This window comes from Aptenodytes forsteri, unplaced genomic scaffold (genome assembly GCF_000699145.1).
Source record: "Aptenodytes forsteri isolate BGI_AS27 unplaced genomic scaffold, ASM69914v1 Scaffold115, whole genome shotgun sequence".
Classification (NCBI taxonomy): Eukaryota; Metazoa; Chordata; class Aves; order Sphenisciformes; family Spheniscidae; genus Aptenodytes; species Aptenodytes forsteri.
This window is the reverse complement of record NW_008795319.1, coordinates 2,592,965-2,620,405: the sequence shown is the minus strand read 5'-3', so window position 1 is coordinate 2,620,405 and position 27,441 is coordinate 2,592,965. Positions and strand designations below refer to the sequence as shown.

The following is a 27,441-nucleotide window of genomic DNA, read 5'->3' as shown; positions in this document are numbered from 1 at the left end:
ATGTCGACCGCAACACTCGGCTTGGTGTCGTCTGCAAACTTGCTGAGGGTGCACTTGATCCCACTGTCTATGGCATTGATGAAGATATTAAACAGTACCGGTCCCAATACGGACCCCTGCAGGACACCACTCGTCACCAATCTCCATCTGGACATTGAGCCGTTGACCACTACCCTCTGGATGCAACCATCTAACCAATTCCTCACCCACTGGACAGTCCACCCATCAAATCCATACCTCTCCAGTTTAGAGAGAAGGATGTTGTGGGGGACCGTGTCAAAGGCCCTACAGAGGTCCAGATAGACGACATCTGTAGCCCTTCCCATGTCCACTGATGTAGTCACTCCATCATAGAAGGCCACGAGGTTGGTCAGGCAGGACTTTAGGACATATCCTAAAAAGGTAGTTGATAAAATCACCTTCTTTTAGAGAAACTGAAGGCTACCTAGCCTCTCCCTCTCTCTTTGTCCTAAATTAGCCCTAAATGTCTAAACATAGCCCTCATGAAGAAGTGCTCCAATCTCAGCTCCTGCTAAAGCTCTAGTAAGGTCTTGAATGAGTATTCTGCTGATTTTGGTCACTGCACTCTGACAACACAGGTGGAATCCAGTCTGAAGAGTGTCCAGAGAACAGCAACAAGGATGGTTGCAGAAGTTCTAAAAATGACGAGCAGTAAAAGATAAAGAGTTCTGGAGTTGTACAGTCTTAAAAGAAAACTGAGGAAAGATGTAATAACGTTCTTTACGTATGTGAAGCGTTGCCGCACAGAAAAACTCTTCTTCATTGCTGCCTGTGTACAGGGAAAAAAGTGATATAAATAGCAGCAAAAGAAAGGTAGATTAGACATTAGAAGATTTTTTTTTTTTAATAGGGAAGATAGTTTAACACTGCAACACATTTAAAAGAGGCATCATACCTTCAAATATAACAGATTTTAAAATGTAAACTTGGCAACAATGGCTTAGTGTTAGTCTTGTTGTAGTTGTGCTGGTCTTGAGACTTAAGCAAGACAAGATTTGTGGAATGAAGTAATATATTTTATTAGATCAACTGATGCAGCTGGAAGATGGACACAAGCTTTCAGGCACACCATCCTTCTTAGGATCTAAAGAAGTATCTGATCTCAAGAGCTTATGTGCCTTAAAGTCTGTGTATTTTTTTCCATCTGTTTTAGCTAGTTTAATAAGAGAATGGCTTAACTCTAGCTGATTCCATTTTAGATTTGGACAACCTCTTGAGGACCCTTCTAACTGTATTCTTTAGCATTCTGTGATCTGTTTAATATATCTAAATTAAGCATAGTGCTATATCCTGACAGATTAAGGAGACTTTGAATCTTCATCCAGATTTGCTTGATGGATGAATTATTGTTTACAGGAGAAGAACCTTTGATGTACAATGAGTTGTAGTGTTTTCTTACAAGAATTATTGTGGTGTTTCTGGAAAATTTTGTGCATCAGTTTTTAAAGAGATTTTGGTGACTGAATCTAAAACATTCAAAAGCTATTGATTGCTACAACCTCTCAGGGTTTTACTTCCAAAGTTATTAAAAAGCTTATTTTTAGGCTAGTTTCTCAGACTCAATTTTGGCATTTTTAATGTATTAGCTTATGAATTTAGTGCAACCATGTTAAAGGACTGATTTGCCTCATTTCTAAAAGCCTTTCAGATTGAAAAAGAGGGAGAAGACGACATATAAAACAAGCTTTAAAGATGCATCTTATGAAGTGTCTGCTGCATGCTGCTTTTGATCACAGTAATCACCATCAAAAATACACCGCATTTAAAATGGGTGGTGCTTAATACTGCCAAAATTACCTTTATTTACTTACCTCAGATCACATTTACCCAGACAACTGTTACAGATTCTCTGTAGATGCAACAAATATATTATGCCCAGCAAAATATTTTATAAAATGATTGTTGTCTCAGTGCAGTTCACAAGACTCTGTGTGGTAGCAGTTTGAGTTAAGCATCACGCTATCATAAGAAAAAGATAAACTTTTAGAAATGTAGATGTGTATTGCCATAGACTAGAGCCAATGGATTAAAATAGACATGAAGAAAGTTGTGTGAATAGTTAGTGAAGATAAATTATCAGGAGAATAAGCTGCTTTATATATCAGATTATTTCCCATGCTGTGGTCTGTGGAAAACTATTCTTTGTGTACTAAGATTCTCTCTACATGTACCCTCTTGTTTCCACTCTAAAAGAAAACACATGGTTCTTACGCTGAACTACATATTCAAATATTCTGTGTTAAACAAAGGACACAAACATTTCCTTAATTCTGCAAAGCCAAGTGTTTTCCTGTTGAAGCATTCCTTAAGTCTTTTCCATCTTACTAACTTGTCTTTCCAAATTCAGTTTGCATTGCAGTGTGGAAGAATCATCACATGCGGACAGTTACCAACTATTTCATAGTGAATCTTTCTCTGGCTGACATTCTGGTCACAATTACTTGTCTTCCAGCAACTTTAGTAGTGGACATCACAGAAACGTGGTTCTTTGGGCAGTCCCTCTGCAAAGTGATTCCTTACTTACAGGTATTATTTTACTGTGCTTGTGTACACATTACCCATGTCACGAAAAAGAGAAAAAACAATAGCATCTTCCTAATAGTGATAATCTGATGGAAGTCTATCTCTGCCACTGAAGTAGATATCTCAGGGTACATGCTGAGGATTAAAGGACTGTTCCCCTTGTGAATATGTTTATGCTTAATAAATATTGTTCTTGGTCTATCTGATTGTTAGACTTGGGCAATACACTTTCTGGAACATTTGTCTGATACTCTTCACTTTCTGTGATCTTTTTTAATAATTCAGAAGGGATATAATGCAATAAAAATGTCTGTAAATAGAATTACAATCATTTATACTATGTGTGTGTGGACCTAAAGAGCTACACAAGTGTCCAGGACAGAGAATCTGAACTTCTGAAGGGAGTCTGGGCTTTCTTATGTGTTTAGTGACTTACTTCACATTCTTTAGAAACAGTCAAAGTATCCAGGTTCACTGGGAGCTGATCAGATTGTCTGCCTGAAGCATTAATTGCTACCACTCATTTACCAGTGGACTTAATTGGTTATGAGATCATTTGCATCAACATGATTGACAAATACCTTTTCTAAGAATAGCTGGTTAGATGAACTGACTGGGCATACTAGAATGACAAGTGCTTGGCCTTTCAGTCATTATAAATCAAAAGAATTAAGCAGAACTCTGAATGTATGCAGGTGATCAGCTCTGTGCCTCCAGCACTATTTATATTTTCAGCAGGTTCCTGTATGGCTGAAGAGCCACATTGTCAAGGACAACAGCTCTCCAGCAGGGGTGTCCTCTACTCGATACAATAAAAATCACAGAATTTTTTTCAAAGCCTCCATTCTAGTGGAAGAAAATTTGAAGAGACAGACATGAAAATGATCACCTAGTGTACAGAGTGAAAGAGTAAAACCAAAACGATAAGTTATTTCCTATACTGAATAGAAGGTAATAGTAATAATAACTTAGTCTGCCTTAAGCTGATTGTTGTTGGTTTTTTTTTCATGAGATCCTGAATTTCCATTGTTCCTGTGAAAATTGAAAAGCCAAAATGAGATACTGGTATCCAAATGCAACATAGAAAACAAACAAACAAAATTGTTCTAAAGAAAAAAAAATTAATTATTTTTTTAATGTTTTAAAAGTAGTTTTTCAGATAAAGTTTTGCAAATTCTAAGTCGCATAAATTCGCTCTTTCAGAATCTGACCCTGCTACACCTACTCAGTTTGGGTAGAACCCTAATCTGTGAATTGTCCTGTTGATTCTAGCGGGACTACAGCAGATGAGGATATCTGTTGTAATTCTGTAAGAAGTGATTTTAAAAAGTCTTTCTCTGGGAATAATTTCTATTTAATAATTGCAGATAAAGAGCTAACTGTTGAAAATAGAAATAATTTTTAAGACTGGGAAAAAATTACAATAAGTTTTTAAAGCTTTGAAAAAAATTACATTTACATTTACATAATATTTCCTTTTCTTTAGACAGTTTCAGTCTCTGTGTCTGTACTAACACTCAGCTGCATTGCTTTGGATCGATGGTATGCAATTTGTCACCCTTTGATGTTTAAAAGCACAGCCAAGCGAGCAAGGAACAGCATTATAATTATCTGGATTGTGTCCTGCATCATAATGATTCCTCAGGCTATTGTTATGGAGTGCAGCAGTGTGTTCCCAGGATTAGCCAATAAAACCACCTTGTTCACAGTGTGTGATGAGCACTGGGGAGGTGAGTGTGTCATTGACCATAAAGACTGAATTTGTACTGCTGTTAAGTAATAAAAATATCAGGACATATTAATATGCAGTCAAGTTGTATAAACATATCACAAAATGTTCTTAATTATATAAGCTTTCCTAGAACTACCATTTTTCAAATACTGTGAAATCCTATTTTCTTTTGTATTGCTAAGGCTTGAAGTACATTTGAAACCAAGTTTAAATGAATGAGGCTGGGTTGCATCTTGACCGTGTTAATGTTTCCCAGAGGGTACAAATGTTCCCACCTTTAAATGCTTATGCTTATATAATTCTGTGATCGATGGACATTGCAGGTTTACAAAGACTTCAGTATTTAGCCTTAAATAATAACTACCCGAGAACAGAATTTCTCTTTACCTGATGTATTGCTTTTGCTAATTGCTGATATTTGACTAGTCTTTATAGATATCTCCTGGGACTTCAATCCAAATTGCATGTCATTACAGAATTTACAGAGACGTCATCAATATGGGGTAGCAAGTTAGTCTACAATTTGAAATTTGCCATGGACAAGATCATTTAAATAACTTTGTAAATGTAATCAGTTACAAATGATTCTATCCAAGAAGTGTAATTCTGCCTTTCCAGATTAACTTTGAATCTAACTTGTTCTGTATTTGAATTCAGCTGTGAGAAGCCACAAGGGTTGTCAGGGAGTAACTACTCGTGTTTTGTCTCCGTTCACAGCAAGCGGTGTTAGCCACCCACCCAAATGGTTAAGACTCAACTCTGGTGGGCCTTGGCATAACTCCAATGCTAATAGAGTGTATGAGTTACATGCTGTGACTCTGACACTGGATATAATGACCATCAGTAATACCATTATTCACACACAGGAAAATAAAGCCAGGTTTGCCAAAACATATAACTAAAAGGTGCCTGTTTAATAGCCTCGAGTCAGACTAAAACACTATCAGATTCTCTCCCAGAGCTGTCTCTGTAGAAGAAGATTCCAGTCCTGTGAACAATTAAGATAAAATACAACTGGATCACCTGTACTTAATTATCATGATAAATTAGCTTAAGCAGCTTGAACTGCTGAGGGCTCTTCCATGTGCTGTTTTGGAAGTTCCTCCCCTGCTAACAGCCTCCGCAGGGCCACTACGGGATTAATGAGAAGACATTGGCTATCACATTCCCTGTTCTTTATCTCCTTCATCCCAGTTAGTCTTCTGGGACAAGGCAAGGGGGCAGAGATGGCCATTAGCTAGCAGGCACTCACTGCAGACAAAGATGTGCTGAAAGTTTGTAGGTTAGAGGAAGTCTCTGTTAAGCTATGAGTATTGTACTTGCTGTTACATTGGAGAGGACACATCTGCTCTTTACTTCTAGTATTCTTTCTTCATCTGCGAACGATTTTGTATCCCCGTCTGCTGCTGGATGCTGCAGTATTTATGTGACTTTTTTCTTTCACAGCGTTCACTCCTAGTACAATCTGTGTCCACTCATTTTGGCTGCAGAACTAATTATCCATGCCTTCATCACTTCAAGGTTAGATCTGCAGCAAAGATTCTTTTAATCAACCTAGGAAATGAAAATGACGTAGTTAATTAATTAGGGAGTCAGGAGAGCATTTCATCAGGGAATGCAATCTCAAAATTTCCAGATCTGCATTGGCCACTTCTTGATTCCCAACAGGAAAGTGTTGCTTTTGAACTACAGAGTCTGTAGTAGCCTCGGAACTATTTTAAAGAGTGCCTCTCGTTCAGTGCTGTGCTGAAGTAGTTGCAGCCCACAGATATGCCTGAGCTGAAGCACCCATTATACAAAAGAAAAAAAACTCCCATGTGTTTGCAAGACTCTACTCCTATGGAGGTATTTGTCCAAAATGAAATCAACTGGTCTTCAGGTTATGCTGTGAGCCTTCATTTGGGTGTTTGGAGAGGTAGAAAGGGGTATAACAAAGGCAAGTAGATGTGCATAGAATTAAGTTATTTTTGTGTGTGGCTTCGGAAATGAAGTGCAAATGCTCTAAAATGATTTTGTTGGGTTTTTTTTTTATTTATATTGATCATGAAATGAAAATAATTTTACATTAAAAATACGTTAAAGTTTTCTGAAATGGGAAGCTTTTCATTCCACTGAAAGGTAACAGTCCAATTTTTATCCTGCTGCCTTTTTAAGGAATTATTTTTCTAATGATAATGCACCATCATTGCTAGTTATTCTGCTGGTGCATTTCAGCTATCCATAAAAAATAATCCTCTCCACTTTCTAATAATAGCTTACCATAGTAACTTGAAAGAAGAACCTTTCTATGTATTAAGTTAGAAGTAGGTTGCTCAAATCATGGAATGACTTAGTAAATGTAGAGTTAACCATATATTATCAATGAGTATAAAATATAATATATATATACACCTTAATATCCCTTTCAGACTATGGAGAATAGAGCGTCATTAGCTACTAATAATTTCCATTCAACTGAAAAATGTCTAAGGACACTGAGTTGGGCCAAAGCATAGAAGATGCAGTTTTTCTACTGAAAACCAGGGTTTGAAATCACAAAGGTCCCCAAACAGAAGAACAAAAGAACATGGATAACAGGGCAGCAGTTTGAAAAGACTGGTGAGCCTTGAGGCCAGAAGAAAGAATAAAGAGCTAATATTTTCAAAGAAAATAGTTGCATTTTTGTTGGATTTTGTTTTGCCTTTTTTGACTATGGGAATATCGAGGGTCAAAGAAAGCTAACTAGGAGGAGGTTGAAGGAGAAAGAAATTCATGTTCCTACAAATAAGCTATATTTGCAAAGAGAAAGTGGAGATGTAGATACTGCACACACACAAAAGACCCTGAGCAAATCCTATAGGAGAGTCAATTTGGAGGAAATGGATTATATTTGGGTGTTTACTGCTTTGTTTAGAACTGCATATAATTTGTGCTGTCTAAAATTAGGGTATGTCTGATGAAATCTTTGCAGAGCATCATGTACGCTGTACGTCCCAACGATGTTAAACTGTGAAGGGTCAAGGTTGGGACTACAAAAAGGGGGTGCTTAATGACACTTTCCAAAGTGTTTTGGAAGTCTATTCTAATTCTGGGAGCTCAGGGCCACTGAAACATGAGGTGCTACAGAGGACTAATGGGAATCCATGTCCAGGAAAATGTCAGAGATGCCAAAGCAGGATACAGCACTGTACCCTACCCAGACTTAGGTCCGGCTGCTGAAATCCATACAAGTCTGATGAGTGTCTGGAAGAAAGGTCTGATCAGCACTGTGACACTTGGGCTCCTTAACGGTGAACAAATAGTGGCCACCCTGACTAATAAGATTTCAAGCATGCTGTTGGAGAGTTGCCAGTGACTGCAAATGGAGCAATAGTTCAGCCTAAAACAGCGCTCAATTTCTTTTTAATTGCTTCTGGCGTTCCTGAATATAAAATTCATTGCCAATTCTAGGCTGAGGGTTTTTCATTTCGAGTACTGTCTAATAACAATATTTTATTTGGGAATGCAGAAGGATCCAACATGTGACCTACGCAGGCTCACTTAAGGAGCCCGTGTTGGCCGCAGTTCTATAATGGTCTGTAATTGCTGTGTGCTGAATTTGATGATAAAGTGCCAAAATAAAAGAAACGTATATTAAAATGAGTTCACCATGTGTCCAAGTCAGCTAAATACATTCTCTTAGAGCTGTTCACAAAAAGAGTGTTAGCCAAAGTGCATTAGCCAACCCCTTTGCAAATGATAAAAAGAATATGGAGATAATCCTTTCCCAAAACTACATGGGTGAATGGAAACAAAGGGAAGACTTTGTGTTTCATTTCCTCTTAGACTACTAATAAAATAGTACAAAACCATATTGTCTTAATTCTGGAAAACAAATAGCTGGAAATTGCATTATTACATGAAGGTTTATACATCCTGTTTATCAAAGTGTTGGTAATTTAAGAAAAAACTTGTGGGACATTTTAATGCAGAAAGAAGTCAGAATATTGTTAATACTAAAATTATGCTTGGTGTTATCATGAATTGATAATTCAAGCATAATATATCAGGTTTGAAAATGTCATTTTAGTATTAGCTAACTGTAAGTACTCTGACATTGGAACAGCTTGGAGAGGACTGTGTTGTGTGGGCAAATTTTCTCTACTATGGACACCCACTTCCTAACATCTCTATTTAGTAAGATTTATTCTAAAAGTATACTCTTTTAGCTGCATTGCTTCTTCATATTGGTAACTCCAAAACCTCATAGGTATCTTCCTGAGACTAGGAAACCTGGGAACTCGGTACTGGTGCTCAACAAACTTGATAGTCTTGTTGTTTTTCCCTATTCTTAGGGAAGATGTTACGAGTACCAGTTTCATTATGCACCTGTGGCTTAAGGGAATATTTAATTTGCTAGACATATCAAAACCTTTCGAGTCTGGGTTGTTTTCGGTTTGTATACGTTTGTATATGTATATGTGTATGTATATATGTATTTACACAAATATAGTAAAATTCTGGTAAAAATCCAGAAGCTGTAGTTTCAGTCCTCTGCCTCCTTGCTTCATTGAACAACAGTCTGGGACTGGAACACGGTGCCGAGAAGGAAGCTTTAGAAAAGTTTAAAATTTGTGTAATAACCCCTGCAGCAGACAGAAGGCAGCTTGTTATGTGGATCTCACCGCAGTCCAGTCCCCGTGACCACCTGTTTGCTTTTTGTCCTCTCTCTCTTTTCAGCAAAATAGCAGCCAGTGATGTGAGAATCATTAATTTCTTCTTAAAGAGACAGTTACTCCAGCTAAGAACGATCTCCCCGCTGTCCTGAAGCCCATTAAGTGACCATGGAAGGCAAAGACAGTTATCTCCTCTTCTGCTTGGCAGTAAGAGGTTCAGCAGTCCCAGTCAGGCAGCTGATATATCACCAGGACCATAGACTGATTGATGTTCTCATTCAAGGAGCCTGGAACTCACTCACTTGATAAATGAACAGTATCCCAAACCAGCCCTTCCTCCTGCTTGCTTCTGTGACTGTCAAAACAGCTTTAAAGCTTTTCTTTGGCTTGAGAAGCTAAACAGAGTCACGCTTCTTAGGGAAAAGTTCTACAAAGGGCCTTGCCCTGAGTGGAGGAGGGACAGGTTTCCTTTGATGTTTAGCAGCTGGCACTTTCCAGGTGGCTAAACTTCAAAGGCAAGTGTTAGGATCTTCCTCCAACCTGGTCCGACAGTTCTTTGTAGATAGCTAGGCTCATTTAATGTTTCACTTTACTTGGAATGCTAAATTGGAAGCCATAAACTCCAGATGGCCTTTTAAATATGTACCGTCCTTCTACCTGAAAGGGGCCTGGCTGCCTGTAGAGCATTGATGAGGCAGGTGGCACCTCCTTCTGAGCAGAAAGAATGTACTTTCTGCTCTGACCTCCCATGATCCCAGTAAGTCACGTTACTCTAGTTTCTCCTTAATCTCTCCACCTGTGAAGCATGCATGTCGGTAGTTCCCTGGCTGACAGGATTGCTGTGAGGCTGCATTTTCCTGAATGCAAAAACAAGTTTGAGATCATCAGTTAATACACAAACCCAGGTTATCACCAATTATACAAAACCTGCCCCAAATGGTCTGCCTCCCCCAGGGACGTTGACAAGAGCTAGTAGCTGCAGCTGCTACTTAAGAGTTGGTAAGTTGATTTACTAGAGGATCTTAGAGCAAGTAAGGAGCCAAATGCTGCTCATCTGAATTTTTTGAACCCTGATCCATCAAAGCTGTCAATGGCAACGTCTCTATTACCTTTGCCAGCAATGAACACGGGCTGGATTTTGCTATAGCAAGTTTCTGTTTCCCTGATACTGATTTTTGCTGACTGGTGAACCAGCTGGCACTTTCAGGCCCAACACTGAGTGTGGTATTGCTCGAGTCTGGCTTTGAGAGTGAGCCTGGAGCTGACACGATGGTGTACTCCTCCCTGCTATGAGAGTTATGGGCCAAGTCTTTGTATCTCCCTGTCTAATCAAACTCTCAGGGATTCTCCTGGCATGCAAAGGGACCTCTTGTTTGATAGGGTCTGCAATCTCAGTCCCTTTAAGAGGCAGAAAATAAGTTTGACTCACCAACATTTTGATCTCGTGAAACTCTTTTTTTCTTTCTTTTTTTTAATTAATTCTACAATCAATACAGTTTCAGTTGCAGATCTTATCATCCTAAAACATTTGGAAATTCTGGAAATTAACATAAACATTCCTTCTTTAGCCAAAATGCAATGCTTAGGATTACCGTGCAATCTAACTGCTCATGGAGTGCATAGTTTCTGTTCTGCTGCGTATTGTCACTCTCTATAAAGTTCATTCCTTTTCTGAGGCCATCCATAAATGTGTAGCTGTAATTAATATCAACATTTGGTAATACCAAACTACATTTGTTGTAACAAAAGTGAAAGCAAGTTTTCCAGGCACTCACTGCACATTCTGCTATAATCTAATGATGAAGCTTATGATCGAGATTCTTAAAACACAATACACTCATAACACCTGTAAGATGTTTGTCTCTAAGCAAATAACATTCATAAGTTGTCTTTTGAAAAGACATACACAGGAAACTAGAACACAATGGTAGCAAACTCATTATTGTTAAAGCTGAGTCAAAAATAATCTTGGAAATTTCCTAAGTTTAGAGCACATGACTGAATTAATTCTATTTTTTTAATGTAATCATAATAATAAGTCACTGAGTCTTAATCACGTTTATTCTGGCAAATAACATTCATAAGTTGTCTTTTGAAAAGACATACACAGGAAACTAGAACACAATGGTAGCAAACTCATTATTGTTAAAGCTGAGTCAAAAATAATCTTGGAAATTTCCTAAGTTTAGAGCACATGACTGAATTAATTCTATTTTTTTAATGTAATCATAATAATAAGTCACTGAGTCTTAATCACGTTTATTCTGCTACCAAAAAGTGAATTAGAAATGTCTGTCTCTCCTCCCATCAGCATCCTGTGTGCTGTAGTCTACATTCTCTGTTTATAGGTGAGAGACTGCAATTTACTCAGGGATACATAGTAGTCTTTGCAGAATTAAAACTAAAGACAGTTACAAAACCTGTTAAATACGTCAAAGATGAGGTAGGTTGGATAATTAGTTAGCTGTTGTTAGATAATGAAATTTTCTGTCTTTCACTGATTTAATGAAAAGCAAAACTTCTTAAGACTTCATACCTAAAGTAATAATGTAATATGAAAGCAATAATGTGACATAAGAGATGCTTAGGATAAAAGCATGCTTATAATAGAAACAGAATGTATATAGAAGTGATTAAAAAATCAATCCTGACCATAATATTATTGGATACATCTTCCATTATAACCTATCATGTTTGAAAAACACATGCATATCTATGTGAATAATTTGGCTTAAAGTGATTTTGAAATGTATGTATATTTAAATGCACTTTTCCTATTTGAATTCTCTTTCCAGCTGAGGTTTACCCCAAAATGTATCACACATGCTTTTTTCTGGTAACATACATGGCACCACTGTGTCTTATGGTGTTGGCCTATTTGCAAATATTTCGAAAGCTCTGGTGTCGCCAGGTAAGTCACTTGTCACTAGCTCTATTTGCTTGCCGTTGTGACTATTTGCAGATTCCTATGTAGAACCTTCTTCTCTGTATGCTCCATGTTGTCACTTAGGACTTGGATTTTTACACCCAGCACTGTTACCAGGTTCGGTGACACTGCTGGCTTACAGCCACCTTGGACAGGCACTGAGATGCATTAAAAAATGAAGGCGGTCAGGCTGAATGTAAACCCCTTCTTGCTCATGTCCATGCAGGGCTTAGAGGTAGATAAAGAAAAAGGCAACAGAAAGATTGATTATAGGCAGAAGAAAGATCTCTCCCATTGTATCTGAAATGCTTACCAAAATACCTTAGGTGACCTTATTTATACCTCTAAAATCTCCTGTAGCAGTCAAAAGTTGGGATTGGCCTTCTAATTTTGTTAGTAGTCTGTACAATTTTTTATTTTTATTTTTCATTCTACAAAGTCTCAGGTTCGTAGCAGGTCCAATCTGAACAAAAGTTGGACTAGAAAGTCCAACCATCAGAACTGTGAGACTGGAATTGCCTGATGTGAAGCTGGCTGTTATCAGTAACATTTCATGTGAATTATTGACAAATAGTTGGCATGGTTTCTAATATGAACATCTGTTTTTTCAAGCTTAAAATTAAAAACACAGGAAAGAAAACAGAAATACTAAACAAAAAACCCCAAGCAAGCAAGCACACAAAGAACATTTGAATTAAAATGTCAAAAATTATGTGAATTTTCAGGAACGTTTTCCCCCTCCAACAATTCGAAGTGGTGTCAGCTTGAGAATCATTTTCTGGGCGTGAACTGTAATCTGTCATGCATCAGTCTATGGTTCTCTCTGCTGTCTTCTGCTTTGTCTGGCATTTATCTATAGCTGTAGTCCTCCACTACCCCCTGCCCTGTCATTCTGTAAAGGACAATAAACTCATCCCGTTGAAGACATGATGCAAGATATTCCATCTCCTGTCCTCTCAAATGGCTCTAACAATGGCTGACATTTCCATAAAGATATGGGCATGAATCATTTCTTTCTCACCATTATGTCCGATACCATCCAAATTTGAGGCTGTCCTGGAGCATTTTTCATGCAGTCCAAATTGATCTGTCAGAGAAATCACAAGCAGACTTTAAATTATTAAATATACCTATGTTAAACGGAAAAATCAAATCTTATACTGACAAAACATATCTCTTGCAAATAACGAAAATATAGGAAAAAACGAATCTGCTTTAAGGCATTTTTGTTATCATCCATACATCATAATAGCAATTATTCTCACTTGTAATCAGATTAGGTTAAACCAGAGTTGCTGTTTATCTTGCTGTTTATCTTTAAATTATTATTTTTGCTTTTAATTTCTTACACTTACAAGATCAAATAACAAGATATTTTGAAGGTAAAATTTAACCTTTACAATTTGAGGGGACTCTTCACCAGAACAAAGGCTTTGCTCAGTTAGTTTTGAAATTAAGTTCAGTCTAACATAGCTCTAAGATGCTCTGCACTGCTGAATAGTTACCTGTCCTGTAGCATCCAATGACCTTATCACCGTATTCCTTCTTAACCTTCTCTTCTGTACTTTCTTAACAATCTACCTATTCTCTCAAACTGTCCATTAATTAAGTTAATGCAAAGCAATTGTTCTTAACCTGTACGTAGCTTGAAAATGCTGGTTCAGATTCAGAGCAGAAATTGAATGACTGGAAACCAACCTGGGTTTTTTTCCCCCCCGATTGTATTAGCTGGCCTATTTCTTCTTCGCAATATTTCTTCTCCCTATACATCTTGTGTGCTCACAAGGTTAGGATGATCCTTTTTTTTTCCAGTGGCAAAAAGACAAATACTGCTACAGGCTTAGTGCTATCAACGGTGTGAAATTACAAATGTCTCTTTTCCTAGCATAGATGATAGCACTATGTATAAGAGGCTGCACTAAGTGAAATTAAAACCACTGCACATCTATTATCAACTGTGACTTGGCTGCAGACATCAGGCATTTTTCTAAGTGCAACAGGTGTGCCATAATCAGTCATGTAGAGCAAATGAATGCGGTGCTCTAAATGTATTATTTGATAGTAGTTTTAATTAAGAAATCCTGCTGTTTACCAGAACTTCAGTTAAATATAATGATCTTATTGCAAGGTACAATGAGCCTTCCAGATGTACGTGATAGAAAAAACACAGCAAACAGTAGATGCTTTCTATGCCTTACACTTTTTCTAAAGGTTCTTTTTTAAAATGGAGTGTGTTATGCATGCAAATTTTCAGATGACTAAAGGTAAGACAGATTTACAAGCTGTCGTCACCATACTTTGTGCAATAGCCCTTAAAATTACTGATTGTGTCCTTCAAGCAGATCTTTGAATATAAGCTTTACAGTCTTTGAATTAATGATTCATCTTTGTAAAGACAAGAACAATCATGCCACGAATACCAGGGATTTCGAGTAATTTATTTTAATTATTAGCAAGGAAGTAGTGACTTAGAAGGCTATGTTCTCTTGCGGATTTTAAGTAGATTAAAAGTAACTTCTGAACAAATAAATAGGACTGAATGGACTTCTGATGAAAATGTTGATACGTAATTTGTGTTATCAAGTTCCATACTGTATGCTTCGATTTACTGATGTCCAAATGCATTGACAGTAAAGCCTACTCATATTAGTAACTAGGAACCCTACCCATTTTCATTTTAGCAGCTGAAATATACCCTTCCAATCTTTGCAAGTCGTTATTACATTTGGAGAGATTTCCTCTGGTTATAAACCCCTTGATAATAATTTGAAGGGATAGAGGAAAGGTGCATAAGAAAATAACTGCAACTTTTAGTACCTGTTTGGACACAGCTAGTGGGCTTTTAGTGAATCATTGGAATTACACAAATTCTCCACAATTATCTCTATAACTGATTCATTACTGAAGAGCAAATATGTGCATTATGCTGGCATGTGTATACTTGTACATACATAATCATAGAATCATTTAGGTTGGAAAAGACCCTTAAGATCATCGAGTCCAACCATAAACCTAACACTGCCAAGCCAACCACTAAACCATGTCCCTAAGCACCTCACCTACACGTCTTTTAAATACCTCCAGGGATGGTGGCTCAACCACTTCCCTGGGCAGCCTGTTCCAATGCTTGACAACCCTTTCCGTGAAGAAATTTTTCCTAATATCCAATCTAAACCTCCCCTGGTGCAACTTGAGGCCATTTCTTCTCATCCCATCACTTGTAATACATTTATGTGTGTTTACATAAATGCATATTTGTAAATGTTTCTGTATACACACACACACACGCACACACACTTCTGAAGTGTTATGCTCCTTAGATGGTACTGGTTCAACTATGCATCTGTGGGTATATAGCTGCTCTTTTTTTTCTTTTTTTCCTGATAAAATTCTTGCTGTATTATTGCCTATTAGTAGCAAAGCCCAGGTGCATGCCAGGTAAAGACTGAGGAAAATAGGACTCTTTAGAAAGGTTCTCAATACAAACTCCTGAAGATTTAGCAATATAATATATAGTACAGTGAGATTGTACATTGTATACAGTCCTACCTTTGATCACCTCTTGCTATTTATTGCTTAAATACCAGAAAAGACCCTTCTACCTGCACACACAGGTACAAACCATGTACACAGTCATGTCTAACATTTCTGTAGAAATAGCCATTCACAATTTTGAGCCAAGATAATGTTTCTCTTCATCTAAATTGCATCTAGCTACAATGAAAGCTGGTCACTGGTTTCTTCAAGTGAATCTTTGGCATAATCAGGAGGGAGAGATTTGGCTGAATTTCCCTGCTTCCATCTCCAGTTCTTGCTACAATATGGTAACTCAGTATGACTGAAAAGCTTCTGCTTCAGAGTTAGAAGAACAGAATATCAAAGCACCCCTGATAAGCCAGAGTCAGCATCTCAGTAGTGCATGGCAAAGGCACATTGCAGTACTACACCCCACAGCTAAGTAGGGTAAACCCCTTGCAATAGGACAGACGTGTCCATGTATGAAACTGATACTGCTGATTTCAGCTGAACGGGTGGGAACCTGCAGTAGAGGTAAGTGCAAGGTTGGGTTTTTTTGCTTTATGTCCCTAGAGATGTTAGTGAAAAATAAATGTTATAACGTATCCCCCATTCTGCTTCACTGATTTCCTGTTCATTACAACACAACTTTGCCAAAACATTCCAATAGTTGTAAATCAGGTTTGACGGTGCACACAAATGCTAAATTAAGGGCTTGTCTATGCAAGGAAGCTATTCACAAAAAAAACCAAAAACCAACATAATAGCTATTCTAGAACAATTCTGAAATGCATGCTTTTATTTTAGAACAAATATTCCCTTTTCAGCTTACTTTTTTTTTTCTGAAATAAATATCCAAAATTTCATTTTTTTTTAGTCAGTTTGTGTGGATAAGCCCTAATTTTTAAAATGGTACAATAGACAATTTGAATTTTTCAGTTACTTTTAAACATGAATTATTTTACACTCATGAGACTAGTCACCCTGCAGACAATTGCACTATGCATTAAAAAAACTATATTTATACCCAAAAAGGTTTTCATAATGTATAACATTGAAAACATTATAAATGTCATTGTAATAGAGTTCTCTGAGAAAGTCCTTGCCATCTGTAGTCTTTCACATTTCGCTTCAGGCAGGAAATAATTTTGAAGAACTGAAGCAAAATTGCTTTATTTGGCTTGGCTTATGTGAGGGCACAGAAAACAAAAACCAAGATTTTTTTTTTTTTAATAGCATGGTGCTACATCTACCCGTTGCAAGGTGTGTTTGGCTAACCTAATTCTTCCTGTGTCTTGGCACTCTTCCATGATTCCCCTCTATTCATCACTGTATATACATTCAGTTTTGAAGAACTTTGCAGGGAGATCCACACTTCAGCTGTGATTTCTTTAGCTGCTTCGTTGTCATCTAGATTGCATATTTGGAAATTTTATGGCACTTAAAACTATGTAGGCTTTAAATTCTTGTTTTCCAATGCTGAAAAGCTGTTTAGTATCTTAAATTAGCAGCATATTAATGGATAAACTACTCTGTCATATAATAAAACATTTAGTGTAGAACTTTAGAGCAACACAATTGCAGTAGTAGGGTTGGTAAGTGTGATAGTCTAAAGAGGCAAGCGAGGCAAGGCATTTGGGAAGTAAAGGCAATTTTAAAACATCAGTTGATATATTTGGATAAAACGTGATTTTTTATGCAGACCTTCAAATGTGTCTGAAATCTGGTTTGTTTCTTCCAGCTACATCAATTAATTTAATAAAAAAGAATACTTCTCCCTGCAAGCTTACATTGTGTATGTCAACATCTCTACTTTTCTTGTTACAACTACCCACAGTTCCTAGTTTTTCAAAGTGCCCCTTACTTTGTCTTTTTTAGATCCCAGGAACTTCTTCTGTTGTTCAGAAAAAATGGAAGCCTCTGCAGTCCTCAGCACAGCCCCGGGGGCTGGGACAATCAACAAAGTCAAAGATTAGCGCTGTGGCAGCTGAAATAAAACAGATTCATGCAAGAAGGAAAACAGCACGTATGCTAATGGTTGTCCTCCTGGTTTTTGCACTTTGCTATCTACCAATTAGCATCCTCAATGTCTTGAAAAGGTAAAGTTTATCCCAAAATATAAACACTTTGTAAAGCTTTCTGTCAAAAAAAAAATCCTCTGTTACTAAATTCCTCTTCTTCTGGCAGATGCTTTTGAAGGAGAAGCTTACTTATTTCATGATAAAGAAATTGAAAATAATCATACACTTGCAAGAAAAAAATATATCTAACCTATCCATAGTATTTAAACTAAAGGCCAGACTGTGGAACCCTTATTAGCAAGCTCTTCCTCATGAAAATGACCTAGCCTATCTCCTCATTAAAACCTGTCATTTACATGGGATTACACCTTGTTTGCTGTAAATGGACCCATGGAAGCGCATTTACCTAAAGCAGCAGCTGAAGTTTAGCAGGAGAGTGTCGTGTTGTGGCTTGGCCCTAGGGACTGTGAAATGCTGGGTTCAAACCCAAGCCCCGTCATGTACAATTTTGAGACCTTAGGCTAACCCTTTAGTTTGCCTATGAAGCTTTGTTTTACTTATTTGCCCTTTTCTCTCCTTTTCATCTGAGACATAATTGTTTACACTCTGGTTTTTGTACAGTGCCTGACAGGCTAAGGCTTTGGTATAGTTATATCTCATGAGACCTCTGGAATACCGATAAATAATGACATACAGCAGAAGATTTGAATACCCTAAAAAACAACCAGCCTTTTATTGGTGTTTGAGGAACATTTTAGTTTTTAAGGAATAGTTTCAAGTTGGATATGAAGGCTTAAATACATCCCACTCAATTCTGGCACTTTTCTGAGGCCTGATTTAAGTACTTTTCGTCCTCAGGTCCCTTAGTAGGCAATGTGGAGAGAAAGAAGTATTTCTAGAAGGCAGTTCAGGCCACCTACGGTCTGAACCACAGAGGAATTACGCAGGCTGCCTCGACTGCAATAGCAGAGTAGGCCCATAGTTAGATTTTCACTTAAATGGCAAAAGATAGGTGTAAGGAATCTGGGCAAAGCAGGTTTCTCTGGAGGGCAGAAGCTGCTACCGTGGCCTCAGTTTTAGGGCTAGTTCAGTGCCTTTCCAATTCCAGAGCCCCTGTTTATTGGAGAGTGGACCTAGAGCTGGGAACCTCAATGACATGAATAGGTCAAAAGCATCTTTTCGTGACTTATCTGACACCAGGTGACTTTGGTTACTTAACAGAAGTCATGCATCTGCACCATTGCAAACTAAAGTACTGATGGTTTCTGTTGTGCTAAACCACCAAGACAGGAGGCAGAGGGGTGGGGCGAGGACTTTATTCTCTCAAGAAAGCGAGCACTGTTGAGTCAGCTTTTCTGTGATACTGCAAATAGGTCATCAGAGATAAAATTAGGCTAGAAGTTGCCAAATCCTTTTATATGGTTTCTAATTTTGCCATCCTTCAGGTTTGCTTTTCTTTTTCTGTAGGGTTTTTGGGATGTTTAATCATGCTGATGACAGAGAAACTGTATACGCTTGGTTCACGTTCTCACACTGGCTTGTATATGCAAACAGTGCAGCCAATCCTATTATTTATAACTTCCTCAGTGGTAAGTTACAGTTACCTAGAATTCAAGTTTGATGTATAGTTTGAATGTAATGAGCCATAGCAAATAAGATTAATGACTGTGTAACATCAGCCCAGCTCCTCCGGTGGGAGCTAGATCCTCTTCTTGGAACAAGTTGCCTGAAGTATCCCATTACCTTCAGGCTATCTACCTATAACTAAACTAAACAGTGCCAGGGCCCGAGTCCAAGTGCTTGAATTTGACTGTCCATGCCATTATTTTGGTAGAGAAGTCCCTGGCATGATTTTGGTCTGAAACAATTACCATTCCCCTAAAAAATCCCTGGATACTGTCTGGGAGGTAGCACAGGCCAGGGGCTGTCCCCAGTTGGCATTTTATATGCAGGTATTGGGTTTTGGAGGCTGTGAGTCTTTAATCGTACTTGCATGACCAGACTGTGCCAACTAAGTTCAGGGCCAAAGAACTGGCCAGGATGCTGTTTACTTCCTAGTATAGATTTGTCTTAGTTTGTATTTGTCTTATTTGGCTATGGACAGCAGAATCAGGACTTAAAGTGGTGCTATTGCAGCTAAATACAGGGAGGCAAAAGTCTGTTGATCCTCACTACACATTTCCCCACTGTAGTTTTTTTGTGGTGTGTAGTGTGAGGATGATTTGAACAATTTACTCTGAGCCCCCCAAAAGCAGACTAATGGGCTGTCGAACACTTTGAATCTTCTTTTAAAATGTATTCAAGATGAAATACAAATTAGCCATGCCCTCTCATTTCACGTGTCAAGTAATGATTCAGTCATTTAAGCCTACGATTGCTCAATTACTTGTTTTTTTAAAATATGTTGTTAATCAGCAGACTCTCCATGACATGATTTCATAAATCATTGTAGTTTGTCTATTCTGTCTAGCCAAGAATAATTTAGGTTTCATACCATACCTCACATATCTTCTTACAAAGGTTATGTTTTTTCTGTCTTTCTCCAAGATGTTGAAATTGTGATTTCCTACTTCTGCATTAGCAGAACATCTGGGTGTTTTGGGTTGGTTTTGCTTTAGGTAGCTGCTTTTTTCTAATCTATAAAGTTTGTTGAAACACGGTTTATAGTACAATTTTTTCATGAGTCTTTTTTGTGGTTGACAGGGAAATTTAGAGAAGAATTTAAAGCAGCATTTTCTTGTTGCTTCTTTGGCATTCGCAGTCAGCATGATGAACGGCTCGCCAGAGGTCGTGCCAGTACAGAGAGTCGGAAATCCTTGACCACCCAGATCAGCAATTTTGATAACATTTCAAAACTTTCTGAACACGTTGTATTGACCAACATAAACACAATTCCAGCAAATGGTACTGCACCTATTACCCACTGATAGTATACTTGTCCCTATGTCTTTTGATGGTGTGGAAGTAAAATTTAATTGTGTGTACAACAATATTTGAATCTGAGGACGATGCAATGAGAGAAAGGTGTTTGCAATTAAGAACTGACTGTAAGAAAAGTAACTTACAAGAAATATTTTATAGAATATGCTACAACTTTGGTTATATATTGATGAAACAAAATTTCGTCTTGTTTATTTCAAAAGTTGAGTTGCAATTGGGGAGGGGGTAAGGTAATCATATTGTATATAAATATTTTCTTTGGATTCCTACTTCTTTTAGACTCCTAAGTAAATAATGGGAGGGGGTAAGGTAATCATATTGTATATAAATATTTTCTTTGGATTCCTACTTCTTTTACTAAGTAAATAAGGAACAGGTACCTGAAAGTGTGAAAATAATTTTCCCTGGAGTTGCAATGTGTTTATAAACAGCTATATTCTACTCAGAGCTAATTCTCCGAAGTTGTGGTCTATTTTATAACAAATATTATAACCAAAATTGGGTGTACATATTGAACTACCTGGATGTCCTTGACTGTTTCAAATTATCTGCTTACCATCCATTCTGCTCTGAGTTGGACTGATCAAGTAAGAAATTCACATTAATTTCTTTTCTCACATTTTCTGTTATCCTTCCCGTTGGGTTATTGTGTGTATTCAGGAACAGCTGGGAAGCCACTCTTGATTTTTCTCCAATACAGGTTGATAAACAAATGAACATAGTCTGAAATGAAAGGCAGAAGTTGTTCAAGCTTTCCCAGTTCTGGGCAAACACTGAAATGATTGTGCAATTCCCTAGCTTTGTGAATAGATGGAAAATGGCATGTAATTTATTATCTGATATTTCTCATTACAGTATATTTTATATCCCAGCAGGACTTTGCAAAGGACTGCAAATACAGGATTCATCCCTCCTCTCCTAGGGATGTGAACATTGGTTGTCTAGAAACTATCTCAGACACTATAGGCTGGGACTATGTAAGATATATATTGATAACAGAGAAATTGGTATCTCCAAGGACGGCTAACCTGTTCCTAAAATATATATCTAAAAAGAATTAAATAAATTACCTCTGAAGAAGTCTGGTCTTTTCACTTACTTCTATAACTTCCTTATAGAAGGAATGTTTTTTTCCTGAATTCAGCTTGCTTTTCTCCAGTAGTGTTGCCATTCCTATATGTAAGGCACAAGCAAGGTTACAGCCATGAAACCCAGGTGACAGTGTGGCTGGAGATGACCTTTTACTCTATATTGATTATTTGTCATCATTCTCTTCTCCCTGCCTGTCCTGTGCTCAGGCAGGGGGGTTGGACTAGATGATCTTTAAAGGTCTCTTCCAACCCAAACCATTCTATGATTCTGTGATTGACTTGTACACAGGAAGCTGTAGTGCTCTGCTGGTCACAGTGGCATCTGGATAAGGAACCACAGGGCAATTTACCAAATAATGCATATTAAATAAGTAGTAGAACACATCAGAAAAGTTTAAAAGTAAGAAAATCAAGGTTTATGCATCAAAAATCCCCTCAGACTTCAGTCAAGAAGTCTTTGCTTAAAATTCGCAAGCGCAATTTGGAACATTTTCTGGCAGATCATTTTGCTAATAGATCATCACCTGCATAGTGTTCAGAGAGTGACAATCACAGCGTGAGCCAGTCAGCTACCTGATACAAACAGCAAAATCATCTTAAAGTCTTTTTTTTTATCTTACAGGTATCCCAGCTACACTCAGCCCATTGAAATCAGTGGAACTGCATCTCCACATACCAGGGATGAACATGACTTCAAATTTAGATGAAGCTGTGAGGGTTTCTGCAGAAGACACTGCCAACACAGAGAATGTAGAGTGGGACAGATTTGTCCCTAGCATAACTAAACTTACCTCAATGGAGTTACAGCAAGGATGACTTTGGCTCAATACACGTAAGACCACCAGAGAATTGCACATGCTTTTAGCTGTGTTACAGACTACAACAACCAGACAAAGGGATTCCTTCAAAGCGACTGCCTCTCCTATTTCTTCTCAGTCTTACAGAAACCTACTTACCTCAGTATGAGCTAAAGAACATGTCTTTACAGGTCTTTTTAAAGATTGGATTGTATCATACTTTGTAAATACTGTAGATATTTATTTTTATATATTTTAGATGCTGTGGAATGTTCTAAAATGTATCATATAAAGAACTCAAGTATTTGAAAGAAGTCTCAAACATCATTTATTTATATCCTGTTTCTATAAATGAGTGACTTATTTACAAGGAATGCTTACTTATGCACTAGTGATATACTGGAATTACTTTGCACTTCTTTTTCCGCTAATTCACTTGTAGTAAATTCTACGTTCATTATGGAACTTTCACTTCAGATTGATTCCGGGAGATTCCAGGCTACTTTTCTAAGCACAGACATGCTTCTAAGACGTGAACGCAAAGTGCTGCAAGTAACACGTTTTCATAAGATTACACTAAATAGTCAATTATTTTTTTTCTTCAGACTCGAGTGCCTAAAAAGTAACTACTTAAATAAAACTTACGTGATGCTCAAAGGTACTATAAGCTCAAAATTCCTACTCAGGCCAATAGGAATAACAAGTGTCAGCACCCCTGAAGGACAGGACATTTTAGCTTTGGTAGCTCCTTTTAGTCCATAATGTCTGCAAGTGTCGCTCCAGAAGACCTCTGAGGATCTTTAAAATAGAAAACATTGGTTATCTTGCTTGCTTTCACGATTTATCTCTCAGCTGCCATTTAATACTAATTATACAAACAACAGATTTTTATACCAAGAAAATATTGACTTTTCAACAATTAAAATAAAATATTTCTCTCTGGAAATTATAGAGGTGATATCTCATTGGACCCGTAGATCAAGTACTCGCCTACCCGTTTTCCATTTATAGGATAAGCTCCCTGGCCTGGGGCTTCCTACCATGCGTTGCAATTTTTCTTCTTAAAGAACGAAGATGATGCATCATTGGAGACTTAGTCTACTAGGGGAATGTGGCCTATTGGTTAGAAAGAGGCTAATCTATAAGAACCTCAGCTACAATCTCCCTGTGGCACTATTCTTGCATTTCAGTTAAGATTTTTCAAAAGGAAGGGTAAGATGGAAGGGAGGACTTGTTTTTCAGTAAAAAGCATTTGGCATAGAAAGCAAACATTCTCACATGTTCAAATGTTTCTGAAAAGCCAATTATTCATAGACGAGGTGTTATTTGACTAACTTATGTAAATATTTTTGCTAGGATTTATTTTGACCGAATGTCATGCGATATGCTATCATGACAGCTATAGTTTTATGAAGTGCTTAATCACGTTATGCTTTAGCATTACTCAACAGCTGTTTCACTTGACATTGTTGCAATTACTCCTCGTTTACACTGGTGTAAAGTGAGAGAAAAAATTTTGCATTTGTTTGTATATTAAAGTTTTCTTTTTCTATTAAAAAAGAAAAAGGAGAATATTCTTTTTCTATTAAAAAAGAATAAGGAGAAATACCTAAATGGAAAGAACGCTTAAACATCAAATAAAATCATAGGAATTCCTATATTCCTATGTGTAAGCTTAATTTTTTAGTATAGCTATTATGTCATTGTTATTTCAAGAAATAATTTCTCTTTGTCTCTTCTAAGAAAAGAAAACCCAAATAATTGTGGAAACTACAGCAGGATTTGATTTCATAGCTGTTGCAATTCCTTTGCCATTAGAAGACTATTTTTGCTCTTCAGTCGCAGAAAATGTAGTATTCTTAAAGTGTGTGGAAAAAGATATAATTTTTCTATATCATTTGAAATTATTAGAAAAACAGCTGCTGAATTAAAAAATTACAGAAATGGGGAAATGGAATTTGAAAAGCCTTCTAATTTTTTCTTTTGTTTTGATATAAGTAAATAAAAAGTCAAAAAGTTAAAAACTAGTATAGTAATCTAACTGCAAAGTAATTATCAGTAATCATTTAATTGGGCCTCAACCCACTGCTGAAAAATGTCAATTATGCCAAAATTTTGCAAGCCTATACCTTCATTTCAGAAAATGTATTTTTATCTTTTCCTTGAAGAGAGAGTAAGAAAGTAGAAAGTAAACGGCTATCTAAGTAAACTCTGTTGCTATAAAAGGGGAGTATGCATACTTTTCAAACATAAAAGGTCATGGGTGACTGTGGAAGACCAGCAAAATTCTCATGCCTTGTCAGGTGTGCTGCCCACATCCCAGTGAGATGAACGGGGCGGGGTGGTGGTGGTGGCAAAGCTCATGGAAAAACCGTAAGTAGCATCTTTCTAAAGGGAGGTTGAATACTACCTGTTAACTCAAATTGTCGTCTTTTTGCTACTACCTTAATGCCAGTGGGATAAATTGTGTTAATCTGAGGTGAGAACACCACTAAAGGTCATCAGTAGTTTTTGACTCCTGCAGGTCTCCTGTGACATGTTAGAAATGGAGGTTCTGGCCCTAATTTTCTTTTGTGTAAGAGAAAAATTTCTCTTTTGTTCTCTTTGTTCTCTTTTCCTATTTTCACTTAGATCCCAAAAATTAAAATGTTCCAACATTTCTAGGAATTTCTCTTAGCCATAACCTTAACTTAACAGTACTTTTTGTGTGGAGAATATAAATAAAATATGAGACATTCATTGACAAATGATTCTGGGTTTTTCTCTGGCCGGATTTTTGTTGAGTAAATAGAATATCTTTGAGGCACAAGTGATACAATCAGAGCTTATCTAAGATTTGAAATTCTAAGGATAGGTAGAAAGTGTTAACTAATTCTTGCCGGAGAATACAGTTATCAAGCTAAAGATTGGTTAAATATGGTTATCAAGCTAAAGATTTGGTTATTTTGATGAAAAGATTTTTCATTCAAAAATTTGTTTTTTGAAATAAATATTTTTGATGCAAATATTCATATGTATTTATTTCTTTAGTTTTACAAAATTTGAGAAATACCGCATTTAGACATCTGTTGTCTACCTGTGTAAAGTAGTGAAGGGGGTTTTGCCAGTTCTAGGACCTTTTACTCCAGAAAGATCCAAATATTTGGATACATTCAAAATATTATCCAGCTGGATTTATTTTTGAAGCAAAACAATCACTGGGAGTTTTCAGTAACGATAAACCCAGTAGTGAGCAGTGGATACTAATGGAGATAGAAATGTCTGTGAGAAGAGACAGGGTAAGATTTTAAGAGCAATATGGAATTTAATGCCTTTTGCATGTGACAGAAATTAAAGCATGTTAAAGAAGCTTCTGGGCTTCTTATCCATCAGAAAAGGTCAGGTGAGGAATGTGCATTTCTTAGTCAGTCTATAAATATTGAAAATTATCTGAAAGCTGAGCTTTAATTGGGTTTTGTTAACTCTAGCTGCTTTGGTATTCTAATATTTCCACTAGCAACTCAGGAGCATAGAAACGGAGTTCTCATGACGTTTCTGCTTGGTCATAGCATCATTAGACAGAGTTTAAATCACATCATATTTGTCCTGCATACATAAATTGTTGTGCCACCATCACTCTGGTACTTTGTTTCTCAACATATTTCACAGTCTTGGAAGTCTGACATCCTGACCTTCTCCTTTCCTGTTGTCACTGTAGTGATAAGCTCGTTCCCTGCAGTCACAATGACTGCAAAATAATTTCTCCCCCTCTCCACCTCCAAAAAGGCAATTTTTTTCCTTTTCTTCTGGACTGCATAGAGAGCACCATCTCATTCTCAGATATTAACAAAATTGATGCATGTCATTAACCTGGAGAGTGCATTATAGGAAGGAGAGCACACTAAACATTAGTTTAACTCAGCCCTCGCTGACATGCAACCTATTGCTGCATGTTACAATGGATTAAGGCCGAGGCAAATTTAGCCTTCCAACCTAAAATTTGTCTCACAGCAAAAATGATATTCATTTCTCAGGTTATTCCCTTTACCTGACAATAAGGTTTTTTTTCTGGATGTTGGATATATTGGATGAAATAGTATTTTATTTTATTGCACACACTTTCCAAAAAAAAAAGACAAGTGTTTAGCAATGTTGGCATTAAGAGTTTAAATAAGGAATGTAATAAATTAACTAAGTTAAAATCTGAGTTAAAGAAATTAAGAAGTTATATGGAAGATTGAATTTTCCTGGGCAAAACAAAGCAAACCAAAAAGCAAAATCTGGACTTTGCTCAAGTTCTACTTTGCCAATAGGGACAGGATTTCACCCACTGTATCTCTATCTTTGCTAGCTATACTGGAAGTTTTAGGATTTTTTTTGTTTTAAGCATTCAAGGACCAAAACCAATTAAAAATGTTCTGTATGGGATAAGCAACTTGCGAAAACAAGACTCATGAGTAGCATGGAGAAATCAGTAGGGATCTGTTGTTTACTCCTCCTTCCAATGCAAAAGCAAAGGGCGTCCAGTGAAGCCAGCAGGTGTATGCTTGTATGATTTATAGTTTATTTATTTTTTACTAAGTACCCAAGTCAGCTGCTGACTTTTGTATGGCAAAGTGTTTTTTGATGTATTTTAGTTAAACTCCTGAAGTTGGACCCATAGTCCAGTATGGGTCTAGACTACAGACTAGATCTTCGTTCCTCTGGTCTGCTGTCCAACCTGCTCCATAGCTCCTCTCTCTCCTTAATAGACCATGACCCTATTCCACATCTGAGATGAAAACAATCAAATTCACTTCTAAAATGCATTGAAAAGTGCTTACGGAAGATGATCAGACATAGCAACAGGCATTTTCCCGAGCGACTAGAGGCAGCAGCCAAAGACTTGCTCTGTTAGCTTCTCCGGAAATCAAGCTTCTCTGGAAATCAAGCGGAACTGAATGCAGAGGGATTGCCAGATCCCGTGAAAAATGCCCAAGCACCACGTCCCATCTAGACGCAGTCCAGCTTAACGATCATGGCAAAAAGAGCAATGCGAGCAAAGGCTGTAACAATGGCAGCGAAGGAAGCTCGCGGGGCTGGGGGTGAGGGGGGAAGCTTCGTCAGCTGCTCCCGGCCGAAAGCGGCGGGCAGAGAAAGACACAGTATTTACACCGGAGGGTGACAGGCCGGCCCCCTCCCGCCCTTCGCCGTGGCCTTGTCGGCACGACACCCCGCCGCAGCCCGCCCCGTGCGGCAAGCGCGGCCGGGGGCCGGGCGGG

At 37.5% G+C, this 27,441-nt stretch overlaps 1 protein-coding gene across 1 annotated transcript in view; it reads left to right on the top strand.

Annotated features, from left to right (window-relative positions):
- The window catches only part of HCRTR2 (hypocretin receptor 2), a 38,822-nt gene extending 16,602 nt beyond the window's left edge, over positions 1–22,220 (top strand). Inside the window, exons 2-8 of the mRNA XM_009279732.1 lie at positions 2,369–2,547; positions 4,031–4,274; positions 11,706–11,821; positions 17,231–17,451; positions 18,841–18,962; positions 20,077–20,277; positions 22,027–22,220. Of these exons, the coding sequence (XP_009278007.1) occupies positions 2,369–2,547; positions 4,031–4,274; positions 11,706–11,821; positions 17,231–17,451; positions 18,841–18,962; positions 20,077–20,277; positions 22,027–22,220 (1,277 nt within the window). The remainder of the gene's footprint in view (positions 1–2,368; positions 2,548–4,030; positions 4,275–11,705; positions 11,822–17,230; positions 17,452–18,840; positions 18,963–20,076; positions 20,278–22,026) is intronic.
- Positions 22,221–27,441: the final 5,221 nt, after the last annotated feature.